The sequence below is a fragment of the Penicillium verhagenii genome, assembly GCF_028828195.1.
Source record: "Penicillium verhagenii strain IBT 33310 chromosome Unknown utg000005l_segment0_segment0, whole genome shotgun sequence".
NCBI classification, from domain to species: domain Eukaryota; kingdom Fungi; phylum Ascomycota; class Eurotiomycetes; order Eurotiales; family Aspergillaceae; genus Penicillium; species Penicillium verhagenii.
This window is the reverse complement of record NW_026643169.1, coordinates 149,246-172,479: the sequence shown is the minus strand read 5'-3', so window position 1 is coordinate 172,479 and position 23,234 is coordinate 149,246. Positions and strand designations below refer to the sequence as shown.

Here is a 23,234-nt window from a genome sequence, read left to right as displayed (position 1 = left end):
TCTATACTTGTATTTGCGCAGGCACTTTAACCAAAACCAACAAATTTACTACCTATATTTTAAACCAATCAAAGAAGTACTAGAGTGCGCCAATTAAAAAAATGAGACTTTTAAATGTTTCAGATCTAAGCAAATGCGTAGCTGATTGGTGTATTTGACGCGTGTGCTCCAGATTGATCCTCCCAACGGCAGAAAATCATCTCCAGCCACCGCGGCAACGGCAACGTGATTAGTACCATCCTAGCCTGCTACACAACCACCACTCGGGGCGTGTACTGCCCATCAAATGCAGTCATCACCATAACATGGCTCAAAGTCACGCTTCTTGGGCCTTTGAAGGCCCAGCCGATGTTCCACCATCGCCACAGACAATGCGCTCGCTACGAAAGATCAGATCGCATCAAGTTTTGACAACTTCGAGTGCCCTGATTGCACAGACTCAGTCAGCTCAATCTTCGGGAGCTCATGGCACCGATAATGAAACGGCTACAATTCTCGGCGCTACAAGCATGCGAACGCCCACCCACCGTCGAGCGCGATCAAATAGTGACGCTGCTGCTCGCATGGCAGCTCTCACCGCAACAGCCCCCGCACGACGTCCACCGCGCAAGACTGGGTCAGGGATAGGAATTAAGAGGTCGCCCCTAGAAACATTTTTACGTGATGGTCCACAGAATGGGCAAGGCCGGGAAGGGCTACAAGAATTGAGATTGTTGATTCTATCGTGTAGAGTGGACGCAGACGGAGACGGCATGGTAAGATCATTATCCATTTGCTCCAATGCTGGTCTAACAATTTTTCGCAGTCAGCCTACAGAATCTACCTTTGGCTGGTCCTTTTCAAAATCCCCCCTGTTCCTACCGACGAATATCTTGCCTTCATTCACCGAGGCCGTTCCCCAGCCTACGCCAAAATTCGCAATGACACATTTCGCACTCTCGCCACCGATCCTCTGTTCAAACGCCGTGTCACCGAGGCAAGCTTGATCCGCTTATTGAACGCTGTGGCCTGGAAATTGCACGACTCGAGACCCAAACGAAAATCCCGGCCTTCTTCCAGACGACGCGATTTGGAACTCCTAATCAATACACCACCTAGTATTGAGGAGGAACCCGAACAACCAAATTCTTTGAACAGCCCTCCTATCGGTGAAGCTGCCATATACGTGCAGGGAATGAATGTACTTTGTGCGCCCTTTCTTTATGCTGCCCGTAGCGAGGTTGAAGCGTTTGCTCTGTTCCACTTCTTTGTCACGAAGGAATGCCCTGGTTACATCCGAGGCGCAATGGATGGAGTACACAGGGGCCTTCGATTAGTCGATAAGTGCCTGGAGATTGTAGAGCCAAAACTCGCTGCTCACCTGTTCTCCAAGGGAATGTATGCAGAGCTATATGCTTTCCCATCCGTCCTCACACTCTGCGCTTGTACACCACCTCTCCCCGAGGTTCTTCACCTCTGGGATTTCCTCTTCGCCTATGGTTCCCACTTGAATATTGTTTGTATTGTGGCTCAATTAGTCCGCATGCGAGATGCACTTCTTGCAAGTGATAAGTAAGTACTGCTTGTTCTGTTGGAAATCAATAATGCATGGCTAACAGGTGAACTAGTCCAAACAAATTTCTTCGAAGCCTTCCTCCCCTTAATGCCAAGGAGATCATCGCTCTGACGGTACTCCTCGTGCAGCGAATTCCCTCAGGTGTCTATGCCGAAATGGTCACCCATGCGAAATGATTCCTCGACTGTCTCCTCCTGCACTGCATTTTGTACTGCATTGTAATTTTGTTGTGCTTTATGATTCTCGGATATGGCGTTAATGCGTTTATTACTATTGATGTAGCGGGTTAGGCATGAGATACGATAAATGTATCACCACGACTTTAAGGACATGTTTACTTCAATGAAATAATGATTCTATATGATGGAATGCTCTGTAGATGCAAGGCCTAGAGCTGCCAGTGGGTATGCTACAAAATTATTTTCCAAAGTTGGTACAAGTTCATGATTGAAAGTTTCTTCTTCATCCTCATCTACGACCGCTGTTTTACTCCGCTTGGCCATTGGTCTTTGATACAGCAACTTACAGCCTGACTGGACTGCTCCAGAAATTAATACGTTCCGACTTCTTACAGTCGTTCCCCATAAACATCCTATCAGGCCCCAAATGGGCAAACTCGTCACACAGAGAGAAGTCTCACTGGATAAGAGATCCAAAATACCAGCAGTTGAACTACTGGCCCCTCTCACGGCACGACTTTGGGGTCTCTGGCTCCAGTCATCGTCAGCGACAGACCCAAGCCAACCGAGATCAAGCTATTCACAGCCCTGATCACCCTTTGCTAATGCTACCCTAACTTTGTACCCGTTATTGACGAGGCCGAGGAGCTGAATGGAGTGGAATATCAGGTGAGCTACAGATATCGAACTACGGATATTTTCCCAAGGCTAGGGTCCAGAGGATTTAAGATGACGCGACGTCAAGAAAGGCCAGACAGTCTGAGCTGGTTCACGAGCATATCAAGGATGATTGGTCTTCAGATTTTGTTATGCCGAGGGAGCATCAATAAACCAATGAATTTTGTTCTGTTCACACCGACCAAACTCCAAACCTTCCCACATAATACATTATATCCATGATGATAGTTACATCCATATTACCCATTCAATCAGCCCACCAGCCTATTTTCAAGTCTAAACAGGCGCAGAGGTTGACAACACCTCTAATGACGAGCTCTGACCCGATCCATCAACAACAAGTGGCCTAAAAAGCTCCACGTCCTTGGAAGAGGTCTCCTGTCTAGCCTTGGCAGACTTGGATCCCATCATCCTCGAAGTGAGCTCCAATAGATCCGGATCTGAGGGCCCCATAGACCCATCCCAGCTCCCACTTCGTGTCACGGTAGGCCTGGTATCCATCTCCACGCAAATTCGTGAACCCATGAACATCATATTGTTGAGCATCGTAACAGCCCTCCTCGCCTGCTCGACATTATGCATAATTGCCGACCCGTGTGCCTGCGTTTGGCTCAGCTTTGCATCGTAGGTTACACTCACATTGCACTGTTCAACTATTCCGACGCCCTGGAGAAGAGTCTCGAGGTCAAAGGCCGTGGTCATGGTGTGGAGGTTCTTGATATCCACTGCTCGCTGAGCGAGATCCGGTGTCAAAATGGTGGCTGAGTCTTTGGCCCAGGGTTGACGCGGGTGTGGGAGGGAGTACACGTTGTCGGTCGACTCTGGGAGTTGCGGGATTGGAGACATGGGGTATATCGGATACATAGGCATCATGTTCCAGGCTGGAGGATCAAACGTGGTGCAGTGCATCATTGGGGATGGCGGGAAGCATTGTATGGGCTGGCTGTGAGGATCTGGCATCATGGGAAAGAATTGATGAGAGTTCATTGACATGGGACTCATCAGGTGACCATAGTCACAGGGGTATGAGAAGGTCGTGCTCGGAGATTGGGTAGACCTAAATGGATTTTTTTTAGTCTTGATAAAGATAGAAGGATTGTGTCTGTGAGGTCTTCAAATGTTTGGGAGACATACTCGGGTGAGATTGGCGACGGAGGCATGGCCACACTGCCCGGCCGAGGTGGAGTCGAATGGCCGGGTATAGAGCTCTGAATCATGGCCGGTGGGCTTCTGGTAGGACCAGCTATGGCCTTTGTAGGAGCATTGGTCCGTGCTAAGGTAACGACCAAACTTTGGCCCTCCCATCCGTTGGTTGATAACCGGTCTATATCTCTGTCAGCATTTTGGAGACGGGGCACATTTGGGGAGGCCTTGGAGCAACATACGATAAGTCCGCCACGCCTCGTCTTCGTTCTTGACTATGATTTGACCCAATCCAGTAGGGAATCCGTGGCTGTCATCGTATACCACGGCTTGTCGGATATGCTGCGCAGTTTGGCGCACCAGGTCTTTCAACTCTTGCCAGCGGCAGTGTGCGGGGATCTAAACCGGTTAGAATGTATCATTTGGAATATTCTTGGAGATACAATTCTCACTCCTTGGAGAAACACGACGAATTCATCGTCTGACCTGCGGGATCTCGAACTACGTCCTTTCTCTCGTCCAAGGTACGGCATTGTTTATAGAAAATGATACACGGCTTCTGGTGGGGTGATAAAAAAACCGGATTCACGATAATTCGAGTTTGCGATTGAAGTTTTGCGACTGTCGACTTTGGATATAGAATTGAATTCCGATAGTAGATGTTGCAAAGCCGCCGATTTCGACTTCTCCGACCAGGGTAGTTCAGTCGGTACTGTAATCAATTGGAACAATGGCTTTGTAAAGGTCTCTGCAAGCAAAGAAAAACCCCCCAATTTGCCGATTAGCTTTGAGCCATTGGAGCTTGAGTTTGAGAACAGGGATTGCTTGTAAGCCAGCGTTTTAAACCAGACAAGATCGAGTCTCATAGCCGACTATCGACTTCACCAGAGATGAGACGTTGGCAGACAAGAAATTGTACGGTTACTGGGATACAGACAAGTAAGGCAACCGGACGTACCTTGAGATAATTTTTGTTTTTCAAGCGAATGCAGGTTGAAGATACGGTGGATGAAAACAAACCAGGAGTGAGAGTTGTCGAGTGTATTATATGGGTTGTGAAATGTAAACGCGAGAGAAAGGGAAAGGTTTCTGGATGTTTCACAGAGAATCTCTCTCATTGTAAGATAGATAAATCACGGGCGACTAGTGAATAAACTGGAGCATTGGTCATAATGGACAGTCTGCAGCAGTTAGGGGAGGCGAGACCCAGAGCGGCAAGTAACAAGGGCCCAGCAGGTACTTTTGGCCAATAACGAGTAGGAGTTATGGAGAACACCTGTCCGTGATGCTGCGATATGTCATTTCTGTCGCGAAGACGCCCGAGCTCAGGCCGAGCTCAGCTCCTTTTTCATCCGCCAAAATGCAATAAATCATGCCTCCCGTACCACCCTGGTGGGAATAGTTCCCAGGAACAGGAACATATACACCTGTCAACTTTTTTTGCTCTGATTTTTCTTTCTTTTTTTTTGGTATTGCTTTTTTTCCTTTCTTTTGCATCGCCAATGTGTTTGTCTCCCTGGTCATGGATTGACCAATTGTTGGATTAGAACTTACACTTGCACTGTAGGGCTCCCAAGGAAAGTCGTACACCCGTGATAGTGCACGGAACACCCAGATCTGCTTGATGCAGCGCTTAGCATGTTTCGGGTTACACCGCTAGATCCGATCGCATTATAAAATTGACCATATCAGCTTTTCTGTTTACCCTGGAATTCGCCAAAAAAAAAAACAAAAAATAGAAAGGTGGAGTTCAGCGGAGCGGGCCATACCGTATCAATCACATTTGACTTTTCGATGCAGAATCATTAATCCATTAGTCGTGCAGAAATCATCAAAAGGTGGAGTTTAGGTGTCATTAGAGTCAGATCCCCGATCCGATAATCTTGAACTTGAGATTAAAAAAAAATTGGTAAAATTGAAAAAAAAAGAAAAAGAAAAGGAAAGAGAAAAAGATAAAAAGAGAAAAAAAAAAGAGAGGATCGACGGGGATACCCGATTTCCAGAGGAACCTATTGAACCTCAAGCAACATGAAATGCACGCCATGCGGGCCGTCAAGTCGATAACAGATTGCTTTTTTCTTCTCTTCAAATGTTCTCTCTTGAAAATCACCGAATAGATCAACATTAAATGTGGTGAAAGACCAAGTACCTTGCAGATCCTATGATCGTGGCTGAGAAATGCAAGAGTTATTATATTTTTTTTCCCGTCATGAATCCATTTGAGATGGAGCTGCCATGCACAAAGATTGAACATTTCAATATTTCCTCATCACCCTTGGACTCCGGGTCTCGCAACTGCAAATCCTTTCCAACCAGTTTACCTTGGTTTGCACTGGTGGGGGGAAAATATAAAATCAACCAGCTCCCCCAATGTGGCGGGATCAAGGGTCCGTCACACTGCAGCCTTGCCCCTCCATTCCTCAGCTTGGATTCCTTTCTTTTTTCATTTTTTTCATTTTTTGCACCTTTCACATCTTGTCGGGCCCGAGATTAGAGCGTCCAGTACCCCGTGGAATCTGGGAGCCTGCGGATCCGCCGACATAGGGATCGACATCGGTTCTTCGTGTGTGCCGATCTGACGATCTGAGGAACCCTCTTGTAGGGCGAAGGACCATGATCAAGACTCAAGTGTACACTGTGTGACTGAGAAAAGAAAAAAGAACCTGGAAAGTATATCTTGCCATTCCAAGGTCAAATGACGCAGTGATCAGATATAGTCAGAATGTTGAGCACATGGTGCACGCGACCGTGTATCCCCAAGGGACCTGAGAATCTGGGAATAAGTTGGATGGTAGAGTAGCATTTGAACCAGTGGAGCTCTAAGCACTGAGCTGTACATGGCCAGTGGCGCTTCCTGAAGAGGAAATACACCTTCAAATGGTGTGTAGACATGTGCAGGAGATTGAGTCATTAGCGCTTAACTGCGGACATATGGACATGTCGCAGGGAAACTTGGAATTGGTTTGTTATAGCAGCTGAAGAGTTCCAAGGCTTGGGTCTAGAGCATGTTGAATAAAAATAAATTTTTTGAATCATCCAGGTACTCCGTAGATATTTAAGTCTGAAAATGCTCTCTCTACATGTAGCCTAAGTTGTAGTTCACAGGTCGCAAAAATTGCAAAATTGCAAAAATGATGGCTCAGAAAATGCCAGCGACATTCGAAAGTGCGAGTTTTCAACGCGTATGCAATGCAGCACCAAATGTTTTCTTATAAAAAAAAAACAAAAACAAAAGGATATGATACAGCAACATCATGCGTAAGCCGAGGTCCATTATCTCGGTCTTTGCTTCCCCGTTTCCCGTATTTCCCCCTCTCTTTTCCCTCCCGTTTCTCCAATTCCATTCGTGCATTCCTGCACTTCCATAGTGTTGGCATGGTGAATTTGCTGGTATAAAGGATCGATATCTCGGATAGTTCGATCCAATCGGGAAAATAAATTCCATGATTCTGTGACCAGGAATCGGGATGCGACGGAATGGCTGTGTCCCGCACAGGCCCTTTCACAAGGGGTCAGCCGGTCGGCGAGTCGAAATGAAGGTTTGTCATCGAAGCGACCGTGAAATGTCTTGGTTCATTGTTCATGGTGAACAGTTGAAGGGGACAGCAGGCCTGGCCGGTGCGGTGGTTGGGTATGTGGAGGTATATGGGTGATCTGGAGGATTATCCGAAGGGTATGCATATGGTAGATATCATCATTCGTTGGTATTTTCTATTCGTGGTCTCTTGCGCGATAGATTTCTTCTTCACCGAACAAATCCAACCTTGGATGCGCATCGGTTGCAGTAGTAGGAATTCATGCCGAATTGAACGGCCCCGCTGGACTGGGTCCCTACGCTGAGGGATTGTTGACAGCGGGAGCAACGAACAATGTCCAGGGTGATGGGAGATGAGACGGTAGGACCGGGAACGCCAGTGGGCGAGAGGGTCAGTGGTGCATCCATGGCTTTGGTTGGATCTTGAAGGAAAGAGAAAAAGGGAAAAGGAAAGGGGTTTTATGTTTATCTTGGAGATGAATATCCCTTTTTGGCCCTTTAGGCCTTTGTATACTTCGAATTCGGTAAAGAAAAGCCCAAATACCACTAGAGCAGCCACCAGGTCAGAACCTCCCGTCACGGTCTGGTAATTTAAGGTAACGTTGTAAGATGCCGATATGGAAATCCGGTTTTCCAAAGAGTTCAAGTCCAACACACTCAAGGTACTGGTCACCAGTCTTGTACTTTGCTATAGTCGTTGGCGTCACTCGAGAATCTTCCCATTGAAAAACCAAAAAAGACTTCGATGTGTTTCCTTGGGGGGGGGGGAAAGAAATCACAAGAACCCACCACGTTTGATCGGCATCCCCCCCTTCCCAACGCTTATCTCACTATTGTTTCACACAGCCTCTGGCCCCCCCGGAGTTTGGGGCTGAAGTGATTTTCAAATGTTACGATAAAATACCAATACGACGATCTCCATAGATTTCATCAGATTTCCTTCAGTTTTAACGATTTCGTTCATCATCTTTCCCCCCCCGATTTCCCCCTCAACTTTCATCATAGCTCCCCCCTACGCTGCATGGTGTTGTCATGGGCGGGTCGACCAGATGCGTGGCGCCCAACTGGGGCAGCACGGTTAGTACCTTGTCTACGATCTAGCGAATGAACAGAGGAAGGGGGTTAAGTAGTTGGTCGATAGAGTGCATTTCAAGCCAGAGTACGTCGATCATGTCCGTATCAGGTAAAGCCCCAAGAGTTCGTCATTTGGTAATTCAGTGGTCGACGTCATCTACTTGCGACGATTCAATTCAATGTTGCGGGAAAAACCCTGGTATTACATATGTACGGTATCGGAAAACGGTCCTAAGATTTGAAGATTATACTGCATATGTGTAAGATCTTGGTTTAAAAGGTGGATTTCCATGGTACTCAAGTGCTTGCAAAGGTTAAAAAGTACTTCAAATATTCCAGCAGCACTTGAGTGTAAGTTCCAGCATTTATATATAGATACTACTAGTAGTATGCAGCACTTGAGAGTATGTAAGCCCTATGAATTGGGTATTCAATGTTAGGTCCAAGTACACATGTGCATGCACATGTGCACATGTGTACGGGAACACTTGAAGCACTTGAGAGGTGTAAACATTGTTTCCGAGAGTTATTCCGCATTAATCGTCAGATCCAATCAATCGATGTTTTTTTTCCCCTCCTTTTCTTGCCGAGCAGAATTGGTGGTTCATGGACATTGAAAGTGTACCTAAATTTACATTAGTTGTACGGAGCACAACCTATAATATAACTAGTGGTTTAGAACTAGTGGTTCGGCTTGTTAGTACGGATATTTAAAGTAAGTCAAAAAATAAAAATACAAAATATATAAAAAATAAAAAATAAAAAAAACCCCCATGATCCACCGGCTGCTTCCCGATAACCCCGTGCGTGACATTGTTTGGGATCGACGCGAACCCGGACTTTTTTTTCTTTCGCCAACGCAACTCGACATATTGGGGAGAAAGTTCCCAAAGAGAAAAATTTCAGAACACGCAAGATGTGGCTTTGAAACCTAACCATGCCCATTCCTACCCGTTCGGCCTCCTTGCGAGAGCCCCGTCAGGTTAATTTCCCGGCAGATCCTAACCCCCCCCGCCGCTCCCATTCATTCCAATGGCTAAAGTGCTGCAGACCTCCCACATCGCCCGTCTCGCGCCCGGGACAAAGGCACCCGCCCGTCCCACCGCTTCCACCCCCTCGCTGGTCGACTCCTCGGCCAAAGATATTATTACCTCCAATCGGGCTCGAACCTTGCTGCCGCAGCGCAGTAACACCGTGCGAGACGATGGCGCGACCGCTCGACTCCCACCAACCGAAAGACGACCTCGAGAGACGTCACCCAGGAGACCCCAGATCCCTGAAAAGCAGGGAACGCCCTCGACTGCAACGCCTTCGACCGGCGCCACGGCTTCTGCTCGTCGTCAGAGTCTCATGCGTCCCGTAACCTTGAAATCAGCTTCAACTCGTAGCAATGTCTCGGCACCAACAAAGCCTGCGACGCCTACCTTTACGCCGCCCTCTCCGCGCAAGCCGCCCATGCGCTCGCCCACCCAAGTCTCTACGGCTCCCAGACCTCCATCCCCAAAGAAGGCAGAGATGCCACCACCGCCTCGGCCAGCACGTTCATTCTCATTGCGGCAGCCAGTGAAGACCGACCCGACCGCGGTGAAAGGTCACGCACGACACCGCAGCCAGATGATCCCATCAAACATTAAAACAATACCAACGGATTCGGCTCAGAAACCACGAGCTGGCTTTTCATCCTACCAACAACAGTATGCGTCGAAGAAATTGACCAAACCCCCAACTCCGACGCCAGGAGATACATCTGCATCGGGTGATCACCTCATTCCGACAACATGGCCGGATATTGCGGCCCTGCAGACGGAACTACTCCAGCTGAGCCTCTTTCACTCGAACACCCTGGAAAAACATGCAGAGTGGAAGATGGAGACAGAATCTAATTTACGGACCAAGTATGACACTGTCGCGGGTCAATACCGCTCTACACAGAGAGAGGAACAGATGCGACAATCCAAGCTCAATACACAAACTCTCGGATCCTGGTCACAGAACTGTCGCGACCATAATGGGCCACATGGATTTCCAGAACAAATTCAAATTCTGTCTCAGATCCTGCAAGAGGTGTCGGATCTTGATTGTACTACAACCGGGCGGTATGCACGCGTAGTTGCTATATTCGAGGACTGGATCGACCGTGCGGAAGATACTCGGAGCCGTCGCCAGACGGCCCGCGTCCTTGATGGGATAGATTTTATCGAGCCGTTGGATCCAAGGTGGAAAGAGGAAGTACGAGGCTTGCAGGCCAAGCTGGAGTTATGTGCCCGCCAGCTTCAAACATTGGATATTCTTGGCTTTGGTGAGGTCGAGCGTTTGGAGCAGTCGGCTCTTACCCGAGTAGCCCGGGGTCTCGTGGAATCCATCCAAGTCATGATGCAAGAAGTCCGCGCAATGCAAACGGTTGAAGCTGAGATGGTTGGCTCTGAAAGAGAGACTGTGGGCCGATTGGCGACACAGTTGACCTCAATTCCTACGGGCGAAACTCGGACACGGGTTGGTGTCTGGCAGGCCTAGAATGACGTGTATGACTATCTGTAACAGGGCTAAACGTTTTATTAATGTAATGAATATGTAATTCTTAATGGATGACTGCCAATATATTATGAATGTAAATAATTTCCACGTTGCACCTCACAGCAAGTACACATGTGCAGTACACACGTGTAGAGTGCTATGTATTATGAATGTCCACGAGTCTTGCCAACGAAGCCAATATCAACCTCGGAATCTTAACCTGAACAATGAATTGAATGTATTCAGCACAATTGCTATAGCCATCATTGATAGACCGTCAACGTACATATTCCGGGAGATGCTTTGATGAGTTGGATGCCACTGACTTTGGCAAAATAGTACGGCCAATCAACCCATATTTCCAAAGGGATTCCATCCACCTTCGACCATCTCAACTGTCCGCTTCGTGGCCTCATCAAGATCTTCCTTGGGCAACCCAAGGGTCTCATTTGCCACCGAAAGCGTAGAAGCATAATCACTCTGACTGTTGTCCACCTGAAAGACCCCTCCATACAGCATTTTTGCAAATCCGGTGAAAATCCCTTTAGCAAATTCCTCCGCTCCATCCTTGATGCGCTGAGAGACAGGCTCATACTTGATCTCCCAGTCAGAGTCCTTCGTGCCGAGTACTCTGTGCAGGCTGTCCAGCATGTCGCGCTGTGAGACTTGAAAGCTGTAGATGGGGACATCCTTGAAGTCCCTCACGCATGGGCTGTGACCAGTCTCTGGCAAGCTGAGAAAAGCGGCGAATGCACGTCCACATTGATCCCAGGTACTGACCGTTAGAGTGCGTTTCCCGTCATCGAAGAATGTGACTTTTCGGTCTTTGATCGTAAAGCCGAACCACTGCTCACCACTCGCCAGACTCCACTCGTACCAGAATCCACAAGAAAGAGTTACCCCAGAGGAAACGCCATTGTTGGCATCGTTCAGCCTGGTCAGAACAGCCTTCCCGTAAACGTCATCGCTATCTGGGTTTGCTGGATATCCGTAGGCGTTGGGCATGATGTAAGTGACTCCAGCCTTTCCAGCAGCGGTGGTGATTTTTGCGTGCAAGTCTTCAGGAGCCCGAACCCCGAGGGTAATGGCAAGAAATTGCTGGCCATTGAGTGCATTTATGATCGAGTCCTCGTCGTTGTAGTCGACCCTGATGACGTGAACTCCTTCGGGAAGTGTGGCTTTGCTCTCCTTCCGAACGAGGACAGTGACGTTGTGCTTTCCCGTTGCCGAAAGGGCTTTTGCGAACGCACCACCGATGCGGCCACTAGCCTGTGTACGATTAGAATTATGACATGGTCAAAAGGAGGGAGGGAGCCATATGTACTTACACCGACGATTGCAACGTTCTTGATGGGCTCGATAGACATAGTGGTCAAGAGAAGACTGCAAGGGTTTGAACAGAATGAGTCGCGACTCAAAGGAAGAGTTGGATTGAATGCTGATCTGAAATGATTTTTCAGTTGGAGGATTGAGGACATTGTCTCTTCATTTATACATTGATTATTTAGCATGGAATTACCAGTTCGGCATCATATATCTTGTTCAAGTAAGCGGAGTTAAGACGGCCGACACGGGGTTATGATGGAATACGAACGGAGGTTAGCGCAACTTGCAAGTTCCAACCCATGGATTTCACTGGATATGATCGGGGCTAACCTCGACTCGTATTCTGTCCACTCTTATGTGATAGGTAGTAGTATCTTCCCAGTAGTACCTACCGGCTCCAAGGAGATATACCAAATCCTCGGGCTCGTGATGAAAGAGAAGAGGAGTCGCATCTTTCAGGAGTTACCCGTGGTTCGGAGATAGCTTTTCACCGAATTTGATACCGTTACAAGAGGATTCAGTGAAAGTAAGTTGGATTCAAGAGTACCCAGAGAGAATTAATATTTTCAAGCAAAGATAAGCGCCCTTTCTGATCTAAATGAGGTCCAGGGATTTGACATTTGAAGGGGCAGTCAAGATTGAATTTCACTCTGGAAATGCATCCAGCTTTCATCAAGTCAAACGGGCAAGCCCAATTGAACATTTAAATAAACATACCGTATGTATATTATTGACTTGTTGGGGCTGTTTTAGCTGTCGAAATAAAAGTCCAGGCGCTTGTTTCCCTGATCGGTAGTTGTCTCCAAGTACACAGCCTTTTCTTGGTGATCCATTTTATCCCACTGTGTCTTCTTCCAACGGTTCCGGCTGACATAGTAGACCTTAGCAAGAGCATAGGCTATAATGGCAGCGACGTTAATTGCAATGAGCTGCCTGTTGCCTCGGCGATATAGCGGCTTGTCGTCTGACCGGTAAATGTTGGAAGACGCAATTCCAGAGAGTTGAATCATAATATTGAACAGAGCAGCACTGACTGCTCTGGTTCGAACTGAGTTACTCAGACGGGAGCACCATCCAACTTGAGCAGCCTGTGGATTTGGCCACCCCAGTAGAACGAACGAAACCGCGTATAGACCCCAGTGAGATAAAGTCCCCGCCGAAGTATAGAGGATGATGAGGAACGGAAGGGACCAAAGTTGGGCGAAGAGGCCGATAAGGGAAATTTGATTCACCCGCACACTCAATTCCGTGATCAAAAGCAGGTTGATTGCAGCAAAGACGGTGACCGGGATTGTCAAAAGAGTTGTTTGGAAAGTGGTGAATCCGATTCCGGTAAGTGAAAGAGTGAGGTATGTCTTTGGAGGCGACGTGGGAATTTCGAAAAGAATTCCAAGGATATAGACGGGCCACAGATCGAAATCCTTCAAACTTCGCCAAAGCATACCGAGTGTGAGTGCTTGTCGATTGTGCATATCTCCCTTGGAAGGGTCGTCACGCAGGACCCGGTTCACAATGATGGTTTCCTCTCGTTCGTTGAAGATTCCCTTCGGATTCCACCATGTCTTGGTTTGAGTCGGACCGGGGACCAAAAATAGGAAGCTCAGGAAGCCAATGACAAGACTGATGAGTGCCTCGATCAAGAACAACCATCTCCAGCCCTCACGCCCATCAACACCACGCATGTGCAATACGCCATATGCAATAAAAGATGCGATCACACCGGACATGGAATCAGTAAACCAGAATAATGCGAGACGGAATGGCATTTCAGCCTTCGTATAGAAATAGGACAGATATAGAATGGAGTCTGGAATGAAACCACCCATGAAGAATCCCAGTAAAAATCGACACGCGAAAAACCCAGCGCGATTCTGCATGAAGAACTGTCCACCTGATGCGAGGCTCCACAGTATGATTTGAACAGGAATCCAACGATCCGGTCCCAGTCGTTTCCCGACCATCTGCGATGGGATCTCTGCGATCAAAAATCCAATTCGGTACATATTTTGTGCGTTGTTGTAATCGTCGGTGGTCAGCTTCAGGTCATCAAGCAGGTTATCGGCAGCGGCGTTTGCCAAATTGCCTCGGTCAAGATTGAGACCAAAGAACATGACGAGAATCCAGAGAAGAATTGTCCAGTCAGCCTTTCGTCGAATTCGGTTTTCTTCGCGATATGTCCATCTTGCCTCGGGATCGAAACGGTGCAGGTTCTCGTAACCAGGATGGGGCGTGTAGAATTTTGCCAAGACAGGGTCATCAAACACGCTGCGAGTTGTGGCAGTGGCATCGGGGTCGTTCTTGGTGTGGCGACGGCGAAAGAATGAAAACAATGACTGAGATTCATTGACAGGATCAGCTTCAGCCAGATTCACGAAACCCCCTTGTTTGAGGGTTTCTTCTTCGTTGGAATGCACTTCAGCAGGTGCTGGACCCGAGGGATGAAGATTATTATCCATTCCCAAAGTCGGGCAGAGCCAGAGTCGGATGACCGATGGTATGAAGGTTATGTGGACTGGGTCTTGTTCTCTTATTCTTTTCATGTGGCCATTTATTCTGCTTAAATACAACCACAATGTTAACTCTCCGAGGTGCGTGATTGACAGAAATGATGGTGTGATGATATAGGACCTGGTGCGGATAGTGATGTCCAAGTGCGATGTAGCTCAAACCAGATTGATAACTTCTGAGAAGTGTAGTAGTTACCGTGGTGGCTTATGTTGGCTGGGGACCTTTCCATGTTGTAACACATATCCGCATTGGTCACTTCTTCGCCATGCAAGTGCGGATGGCATCAGTTTTCAATACACCAATTAAAATTCCTAATGCATGCAGTGTTAATCTGTTGATTGGCTCAATATGATTAGCCTAATTTGGGGGTCTATAAGGGCTGGCCTAATAGCAGAAATGACATTGGTGGAAAATTCTCTATCAGCAGCCAGATTTAGAGCGATGGATATCTCGCTTGCCAGTAGGCAACTTTAGATTGACTTTCTTTTTTGTCTGATCGGTTATCTGGGAAATAACAAACTGATGACTATAGCAAATAAAGAAAGAAAAAAAGAAAAAAACCAATATCTTCCAACCCGAATAGTCGTCGTGGCGCTTATCGATCCTATTGCGTGACTGGTGATCGAACTGTAGAGAGCTGCCGGTAGTGGGATAATAACCGATTCTCAAAATGAAAGAAATGAAAGTACACCCGATATAGTACTAGTAGTATGCATGGGATCCAGCCCAGAGACTTTTTAAAAAAGGCTTCTGGAAGTGGTAGTAGTATGTACCTGCTAGTATATTCCAAGGTATCGATACATGTAGTCTTGGCCAACACCCATATCTCAGGAACTCAGGAACTCAGGAACTTAGGATGTAATAATGAAGCAAAATGATTCAGCTTCATGGAAAGTCCCTCGGGTAATGATGTTCCAGAGTGTCAGCGAGAAATGTAATATCCTTTGAAAAAGAGAGAAAGAAATGTCATTAATTACCCGATCCCAAGCACATCATTTTTAGGGCAAATCACGCTTTTTACATGAACATAGCATCACTTCTACACACACGGAGCTTAATCTTTAAAATATCTGCCAAGGAGGATCTAGCACATATTTCATTAATCCACCACTATGAGGTGCTTCGCTTCGCTTTATCTGCAATAACGACATCTGAGTGTGGTTGTTGCTGAGCGGGGTCACCGGGCCACAAAAGCCCCTCGACTCATCCAACTCTTACATTCTTCACTTCGTTCATTGGTTCCCATCGGTTAATTCTTTCAACTTTTTTTTCTACTTCTCAATACTTTGATTCTTTTGCGCTGTATCGGATCATCACGTCGCCATGAGTGAAAGCAAAAATGTCCTTCTGCTCATAGCGGATGACCTTGGAAAACAACTGAGCTGCTACGGTGCAACGACAATCCTCACCCCAAATATTGATCGACTTGCTGGTCAGGGTACTCGATTTGACTATGCATTTGCAAGTACTGCTTCGTGTAGTGGAAGTCGTTCTGTCATCTACACTGGCCTTCATACCCACCAAAATGGTCAATATGGACTCGCAAGCCATCGGCATCACTTTGTCACATTCGATCATGTCGAAACTCTACCGCAGCTACTGAATCAAAGTGGACACCAGACGGGAATTCTCGGCAAAATACATGTTGGCCCGTCGAGCGTTTACCCTTGGAAAGAGACAAAGGAAAGCGTCACTCGGGATGTCGCTGTAATTGCCGACCAAGCAAGATCTTTTTTTCAAGATGTCAAAAAAAGCCAGCAAGCTTTTAGTTTGACGGTCGGATTTCACGATCCCCATCGCGATCAAACACGGGGCGGATTCGGTAATGATTTGGCATACGATCCTCGGATTACCACAGGGAGTTATACCGCAGAGAATGTCGAGGTTCCGTCTTTCATCACCGATTCACCCGGAGCTCGATCTGAGCTATCCGAGTATTACAACTCGATTCACCGTCTGGATCAGGGCGTTGGCATGGTTCTCGATGGTTTGAATGATTCAGGCTTGGCCGAGTCGACTCTGGTGATTTTTGTGAGCGACAACGGCCCACCGTTCATCAATTCCAAGACAACTCTGTTTGACGCCGGAGTCCGACTACCTTTGATCATCAGGGATCCTCAATCTCCACCAGCCGTTAGCACAAATATGGTGTCATATGTTGACATCCTTCCAACTATTTTGGATTTTGTCAATCACCCAGGAGTCAAGGACACGACAGGAAAGCGATTAGGACGCTCACTTCTCCCAATTCTGGGAAACCAGGCTGAATTACCAGGCTTCGATCATGTTTTTGGATCCCACACCTTCCACGAGGTCACCAACTACTGGCCGACTCGTTTCATACGGAACCGACGATACAAGTATCACCGGAATCTAGCATGGCGCTTAGACTTTCCATTTGCAGCTGACCTATATGGGTCACTCTCATGGGAAGATATTCGAAATTCCACGGAGAAGGAGATCATGATCGGTGGCCGAAGATTGCAAGATTACTTCTTTCGAGCACCCGAAGAGCTTTATGATTTAAAAAACGACCCAGATGAGGTGAAGAATCTGGTAAAAGACCCAGATTACAAAGAGATTCTAGAAAGCCTGAGGTCCAGCCTGGAGAAATGGCAGCGTCGCACCGAGGACCCTTGGCTGTATCGTGATGGAGTTTCCTTGTGGTTCATACGTAACCACATAACAAATGGATTAAAGGTTCCGGATAGGCTGGACTTTGATAAGGATCAACCAGGGAACAGACAAAGCGAAGGTTTTGTCAAGGAGACGCGCTGGGGGGAGCATATACTAGAGTCTGATTGAATCCGTTTTCTACTACATATCACGGGTTTTTCTGGATCAATGTTATATCAACAAAATGATTTATTTCAATGTTTCACGTGTCCCCTCAACTTCTCTCACAGCTCCAAGAAAGCATTCCGCCGAGTCCTTATCATAGCCCCTGTCTACTAGGTATGATCTAAAACCCTCTCATATATCTCCTGGGCCATATCTCTGCTCATGAAGGGGCACACTTTCGGGGCTCATATTGATCCCGATGCCTGTTCCACTGTCTTTATTCCTTTCATCATGATGTCCAAGCTCTTGTGCCATTTTAAATCCAAACTTTATTGCCCGACAAATCTCCATCGGATTAAAAAGGGAAACCAAAGCGCGCATACCTAAAACTCCTCCCTGATAATTGGAAATATTCCTAACACGGGGGACTTTCTGGTAATTGCCGATTGCCCCTTCCTGGAAGCCGAAGTCGTGGATTTCATCGCCTTGCTTGATTTTGTATGGCCCCACGCCATATGCGTAATAGAAAAACACAGAAATTGGCACCATCTGTAGGCAGATCACCAGATTGGGAATCCCAATGTTGACATCGGCGTAACTCAACGTTGAGCTGGGTTTCAGTACATTGGTGGACTGCAAGATAGTGAAGATAATCTGAAATCCTTTGTTAGAATACTGATACAATTACTCAATCTAGATACATAATATTGCATACCTTTTCGAGAAATGTCAGACCCACAATCAATTTGAAAGCCAGGAGCTTAGCAAGTGGCTGATGGCTGGCCAAGTGGGATTTAAGCGCTCGGTAGAAAGTGAGAACTGAGATAACCGCGAACGCCACCGAAGCCTCGGTGATGATAGTCAGCTGAAGATAGTAGGTAATATGTCAGTCCACGAGCGAATGTCACCAAGCCAGGTTAAAACGATGGGTTCATGTTTCGGCTTACCCAAACATGTGCAAAGTACACTTTGCCACTTTCAAGACAGTAGACGCCAGCAATCTGGGTGAAGTCGGTTGCCAGACTTGTCAAAAGTGCAACAACGGGGTATTGAAAGATGGCAATCCATTGTTTCTGCAACAATGGTAAAAAGAAATATCAGCAACTCCGTAAATTTAGGTGCATATATGACGTTCTTTACTGACCCGAAACCATTCCAATCCGCCGAGAGAGGGTTTGTTTTGCTTTTTTTGAGGCGCTTGAAAGGCGGAAAAAAATACATCAATTTCGGACTGACTGTCGCGTGAGATGAATTCGCATAGTAGCAGGAAAAAAGAGCCCAGGGCGACAGCCTGGAAAAGTTCCAGCCAGGGGGTGATGTAAACGTAAGCATACGGCTTGCATATAGAAAGGAAGGATGTTATCGTATAAAGAGGAATCAAAAGGCTGATTCTCAATATTCTATATACAAACGTTCTGTCAGCGCATTTCCAAAATGATAGGTGAATTGTTCCGATTACACGTACTTGATTTGCTCTCTCGGATTGCTTAGATGAATTGCATGCCAGAACATCAAACTAAATATTGCAATGCAGACAAATGCAGTGGAAGCACCGGATATAATCATGTTGAGGCGATGGAAAGAGAGGTTTTCGATTATATTCTGCTCAGCAACTGCTCATCTTGTTAGTTCAAAACTGTAAGCCATGCAATACCTATCATATGCCCACTTGCAGGTATGTATGATATGAATTGGGATAGATGGGATGTACTAGGTAGTAGCGTACCAATGGCAAAATGTTTGGGCATAGGACATGTGTGGTTGCCTTTCCCAAGATTACTGAATAACCCCATTTTCGAATGAATACCGGAATTTTCCAAAAAAGAAAGAGAAAGAGAAAGATGGTGTTCTGTTGCAGAGAAAGTGTCCCACAGTAAGGGAATCTGCCCTCCTTAAATATCAATTCCGCATAACCCAAGTCTTTAAATCTGGCAAAGAATCAATGGCATAGCCTTCTATGTCGATCCGCCCCATACATACCAGAGCTGATTCAGCTGAACATTGTATACATAATTTGTGATCCACGTGGCGTATACTAACCCAAACTGGCTAGCCTCGAAAGGGATATCTAAATCTGGTTAGCGTGCTTATTGAATCTTCTCCACAGCCATCGGGCATCGTCCAGTGAAACTGCCCAGGTGACATGTGACATATCGTCTCTTTTTTTTTCGCGAGGTGACAAGATTATCATCTGAGTCAAGGCATAAAAGTGGCTCAAGGATCAAATACGAATCCAAATTACTTTGCCAGCCTGTTGAAGGGATGGCTGGCCTTGAATTTGGGGGCCAATTGCTTTGAGATCACACTGGGTCTCTCCCAAAGCATTGATCCCGACCGGCGAAAGACCGACCGAATGCATCAAATCTCTTGATAGTATTGAAGATAGAGTTTGGGTGATGAGATTATTGTCGCATCTCATGGGGGCCGTGTAGTTTGAATGTTTGAAAGCAAGTACCCACCAGTCAAGGGACTCAAGGCACTATCTCAGTTGTGTCGTCATTGTTCAGAAAACGTTGTGATAGTGGAACTTAGAATCTTGCTTCCATTCTAGCTGATGAATCCTTCCAAGGATATAGAGGCAATGTGAGTATGGGTCTGCTGTTTTCACTCATGAACAACTGAAAGATAGTGAGTCGAGAGGAAGCGAGATGAGTATTAAGCACTGCTTTGTGGGATTTTCACAGGGCCATGAAATGAATGTATGCCATGGACCTTGACAGGCGACATATGAGGAATTTAGACAGTGTCCGTTTCCGTTGATGATAAACTGGCATTGAAAAGATTGGTAGAAACAGGCCAAGAATGCCCCACGACAAAAAGCAAAGTGATGAGTGAAATTTCCTTCAACTAAATCGCTCCACTGATTTCGTTCAAAGTTCCGCACAATTTGCTGACACCCGCTTTGGATTCAATTTGGTCTCCTCATTGAGGATTAACACCGGACACCACGAGAAGGTATGAATCCCTTGTCCTAACAGTTTGGTAATAACTGTTGCCCAGTGCGAGCCCACTGGGGGCAAAAAAGATTGCTCCGAAGAGACTTGGAAAATCCAAGTTGCTGCGAGGCATTTGCATGCAAAGAGGCCAAGCAAGGTGTTTCAAAAATTACTCTCTACTAAAAGTGAGAGAGATGATCCATAAGTGTCCAGGGCGGCGGCACAGTTCGTCGAGAGGAATCGTTTCGTCCTGCCCCGGTGATTCTGAGGCTGTCGTCCTTAAAATCCACCAGGTCCTCCTGACAGCCATCTCCCTCCCCAGGTCCAGAATCCAAATTTGCCCGGCGAGTCTGATGTTGTTGGTTGACCTCGGTGAGTCTGAGGATTTTGTTTGATTGCCCGGTGAATCTGGGTTTGTCGTCCATATCCACCAGGTCCCCCCAACAGCCATCTACCTCCCCAGGTCCAGAATGCAGATATGCCCGGCGAGTATGCTTGGGTTGTTGATTGACCTCGGCGTGTCTGAGGATTCTGTTTGATTCCCCGGTGAATCTGGGATTGTCGTCCATTTCCACCTGGACCCTCAGCCACTTCTCCCCCGAAAATCCAGATAGCCCCGGTGAATCTGGGGTTGTCGAATCCCACCCACCCTCCTCCTTAAGTTCCTCTGCCAGTCCGAGGTTGTTGTTTAATTTCCAGGTGAGTCCGGTGTTGTTGATTGACTCTGGAAAATCCGAGGTTGTCGCGATTGAGAGCCAAGGCTGGCGTTGATGTCTCAAGGGAGGGGCGGGGAAGAGAAAGAGAAAGAAGAGAAAAGGCAGAGAAGGAAGAGAAATATTTATAGCTAGCATCTCTCACTTCAAGATACTACTAGTACCCCACCATTGCTGTTCCTACTAGTATCATTGATCTTCTCGTTCCCAATCCAGCATTGGTAACCACCTCATCATTGCGTTCAGTTTGTTTTGATCATTCGCCCATTCTCTCTCTCTACATAACCCTTTGGCCTAATCCCAACACATTCATGATGCTGCAAATTGTTGCGCATCACAAAATCTTGCATGGCTGAGTGAGAAAATACCTATCTGAAATATTGAGTATGTTGTATATACTATACTTCAAGGTTGAATAACCCTAGGGCTACTGGGTATGTGGTCTCTTCCAAGGTGTCAATCTCCAAAGGTTCCATGGCTGCATAGTAAAACCCTGCACCTGTGAATACTCGGCTCACCTTTCACAATATGCACATGTGTAGCATAAAATCCCTAGACCTCTATTTCGCTATAATTGTGCACACGCGTCAACTCCACGAGTATTCAGAACCATTTGAATACCCCACCTCGGAAGCTTGAAACTACGTGCACGTGTGGAGTTGAATTTGCAAGAGAACAGTGAAAGTTAACGCAATATTGAATAGAATGAATCAATTTTTAAGCTTCAAAGGGAAGTTGCATTGATTCAAATCAAATGTTCAAATTACATGTAGTGAGTTGGTTGGATAAAATAAGCCCACTGCCTGCATGATTCCCCCTTCGTATGCGATTTTCTTCAACGCCAGGCTTGCTTTATTCTTGGCTTCGGGCGCAGTTGCAGCAGATCCGAGTATCATCCTCAGAGGCCATGTCATCCGGAGAGACTCTGCCCAGCTTGGAGAGGTAGAACCATAATCTGGGAGGAGATATGGCAAAGTGCTCAAAATTCGCGCTGCCCGAATCTGTGATTCCTCAGAAACCATGTCTTGAAGATGTGAAATGCGTTTGGCAGAGCGCTCACAGATCTCCAGTAGATCCACTGTTTTGAATAAAAGCTCCAGAGATATCGAGTGCATGCGAAGTATGCATGCATCAACATGATTTCGCCTTCGCAACTGTCCGCTTTGGCTTTTTTTCATTTGGTTCACGCTCGCCTCCGGTACAGAGATGGGGCATTCATCAACTGAGGCATCCAACAGAATTTTCAGGTGATCACAAGCATGAACTAAGGTGTCAACAGCTGTAAGCTTTGCGGCTGTAGAGGTAGCTTCGTTGAAAAATGAGATTGCTTCACGGCAAGCTCTTGCAACTTCATCTCCGTGGAAAAAAGATGGAATAAAAAACAATTGATCAATGCTTGTACGGGACTGGATGGCATTGAACCATTCTCTAGATTCCGGTGCCGGGTCTGTGATAGATCGCAAAGACTGTATTTGCTTTTTGAAAATCAGTATAGCCCACAAGAAAAGAAAACGAAACTAAACCAACAATGTAATGATAGGCAAGCTGAAAAAGCTGACGACCTGTTGTGGTATTAAATTGTTCAAAGCCTCTCGATTTCAATAGGAGCCCAAGGGCTCTGCTGTGAATATCCCAATTCACTGGCCCCCCGTAGGAACCACCATCTCCACTCATGAGCTTCTTGAAGGTGAGACATTGAGCTGGCTTGTGGAAATCAGAGGAAACTCACCTCATATAGACATGCAAACCATACTGCTAGCAGAATTGAGTCTTCCCTTCGTCGGGAAGAGTGCGATAAATCTGCTCGTAGACTGAGCAGAAATCTCCCGTAGAGCTTTTTATGCAAAATTGCTGATTCGACTGACTTGGCTCGATTTGCAAGATAGACATGCCCTACCGCATAGGCCACTAGATGGAGAGTAGATCCCGCTCTGGCTTGAAAAATGAGCTGAGAGAGACCCTCCAATGAACAGTGTGTGTGACTGCCCTGTATGGTGGGAAAGGAAAATTGATCCACAAGCAATGGCACAATATGAGCATCCCAAGATTCAATGATCCCGCAAGAAGGGGGAATGAGCTCATACATTGACAGAAGGATCCCATTCACATGACGATATTTTGCGTTGACACCCGACAAAGCTCGAGCATGAGATCCCTGAGAGGCCAGAGACGGATTCGCAGGTTTGTTGCTTACTGGTTGTTTCTTCGATCGGGTCTTTCGACTGGGAAAAGTGGTTGGGGTTTGAATGAGAAAAGCAACCTCCGGCTTGTTCAAGTCTCGATAAGTGCAAG

At 46.7% G+C, this 23,234-nt stretch overlaps 9 protein-coding genes across 9 annotated transcripts; 3 read left to right on the top strand and 6 right to left on the bottom strand.

The window, feature by feature from the left end:
• Window positions 1-305: 305 nt before the first annotated feature.
• On the top strand, window positions 306-1,731 carry N7466_003646 (uncharacterized protein; the record flags this gene model as incomplete). Its single annotated transcript, XM_057163043.1, has 3 exons — window positions 306-755; window positions 806-1,551; window positions 1,608-1,731. 3 exons carry the CDS (start codon window positions 306-308, stop codon window positions 1,729-1,731), a joined length of 1,320 nt encoding a protein of 439 aa, XP_057021724.1.
• Window positions 1,732-2,688: 957 nt separating this feature from the next.
• N7466_003645 (RNA-binding protein) lies at window positions 2,689-4,088 on the bottom strand (the record flags this gene model as incomplete). Its single annotated transcript, XM_057163042.1, has 4 exons — window positions 2,689-3,469; window positions 3,547-3,736; window positions 3,798-3,954; window positions 4,008-4,088. The coding sequence occupies 4 exons, from the start codon at window positions 4,086-4,088 to the stop codon at window positions 2,689-2,691; spliced, it is 1,209 nt and encodes a 402-aa protein (XP_057021723.1).
• Window positions 4,089-7,300: 3,212 nt separating this feature from the next.
• N7466_003644 (uncharacterized protein) lies at window positions 7,301-7,498 on the bottom strand (the record flags this gene model as incomplete). The annotated part of the gene is made up of 1 exon (XM_057163041.1): window positions 7,301-7,498. One exon carries the CDS (start codon window positions 7,496-7,498, stop codon window positions 7,301-7,303), a length of 198 nt encoding a protein of 65 aa, XP_057021722.1.
• Window positions 7,499-9,196: 1,698 nt separating this feature from the next.
• Window positions 9,197-10,678, top strand: N7466_003643 (uncharacterized protein; the record flags this gene model as incomplete). The annotated part of the gene is made up of 1 exon (XM_057163040.1): window positions 9,197-10,678. One exon carries the CDS (start codon window positions 9,197-9,199, stop codon window positions 10,676-10,678), a length of 1,482 nt encoding a protein of 493 aa, XP_057021721.1.
• A 348-nt stretch (window positions 10,679-11,026) lies between these two features.
• Window positions 11,027-12,045, bottom strand: N7466_003642 (uncharacterized protein; the record flags this gene model as incomplete). Its single annotated transcript, XM_057163039.1, has 2 exons — window positions 11,027-11,947; window positions 12,007-12,045. 2 exons carry the CDS (start codon window positions 12,043-12,045, stop codon window positions 11,027-11,029), a joined length of 960 nt encoding a protein of 319 aa, XP_057021720.1.
• Window positions 12,046-12,753: 708 nt separating this feature from the next.
• N7466_003641 (putative MFS transporter) lies at window positions 12,754-14,460 on the bottom strand (the record flags this gene model as incomplete). The annotated part of the gene is made up of 1 exon (XM_057163038.1): window positions 12,754-14,460. One exon carries the CDS (start codon window positions 14,458-14,460, stop codon window positions 12,754-12,756), a length of 1,707 nt encoding a protein of 568 aa, XP_057021719.1.
• Window positions 14,461-15,835: 1,375 nt separating this feature from the next.
• On the top strand, window positions 15,836-17,317 carry N7466_003640 (sulfatase family protein; the record flags this gene model as incomplete). The annotated part of the gene is made up of 1 exon (XM_057163037.1): window positions 15,836-17,317. The coding sequence occupies one exon, from the start codon at window positions 15,836-15,838 to the stop codon at window positions 17,315-17,317; it is 1,482 nt and encodes a 493-aa protein (XP_057021718.1).
• A 168-nt stretch (window positions 17,318-17,485) lies between these two features.
• On the bottom strand, window positions 17,486-18,904 carry N7466_003639 (OSTA/TMEM184 family protein; the record flags this gene model as incomplete). Its single annotated transcript, XM_057163036.1, has 5 exons — window positions 17,486-17,968; window positions 18,009-18,158; window positions 18,241-18,366; window positions 18,438-18,693; window positions 18,753-18,904. Coding segments are annotated over 5 exons (1,167 nt in total), but the record flags the coding sequence as incomplete, so codon positions are not given.
• A 1,504-nt stretch (window positions 18,905-20,408) lies between these two features.
• On the bottom strand, window positions 20,409-21,080 carry N7466_003638 (uncharacterized protein; the record flags this gene model as incomplete). The annotated part of the gene is made up of 1 exon (XM_057163035.1): window positions 20,409-21,080. The coding sequence occupies one exon, from the start codon at window positions 21,078-21,080 to the stop codon at window positions 20,409-20,411; it is 672 nt and encodes a 223-aa protein (XP_057021716.1).
• Between the last annotated feature and the right edge of the window lie 2,154 nt (window positions 21,081-23,234).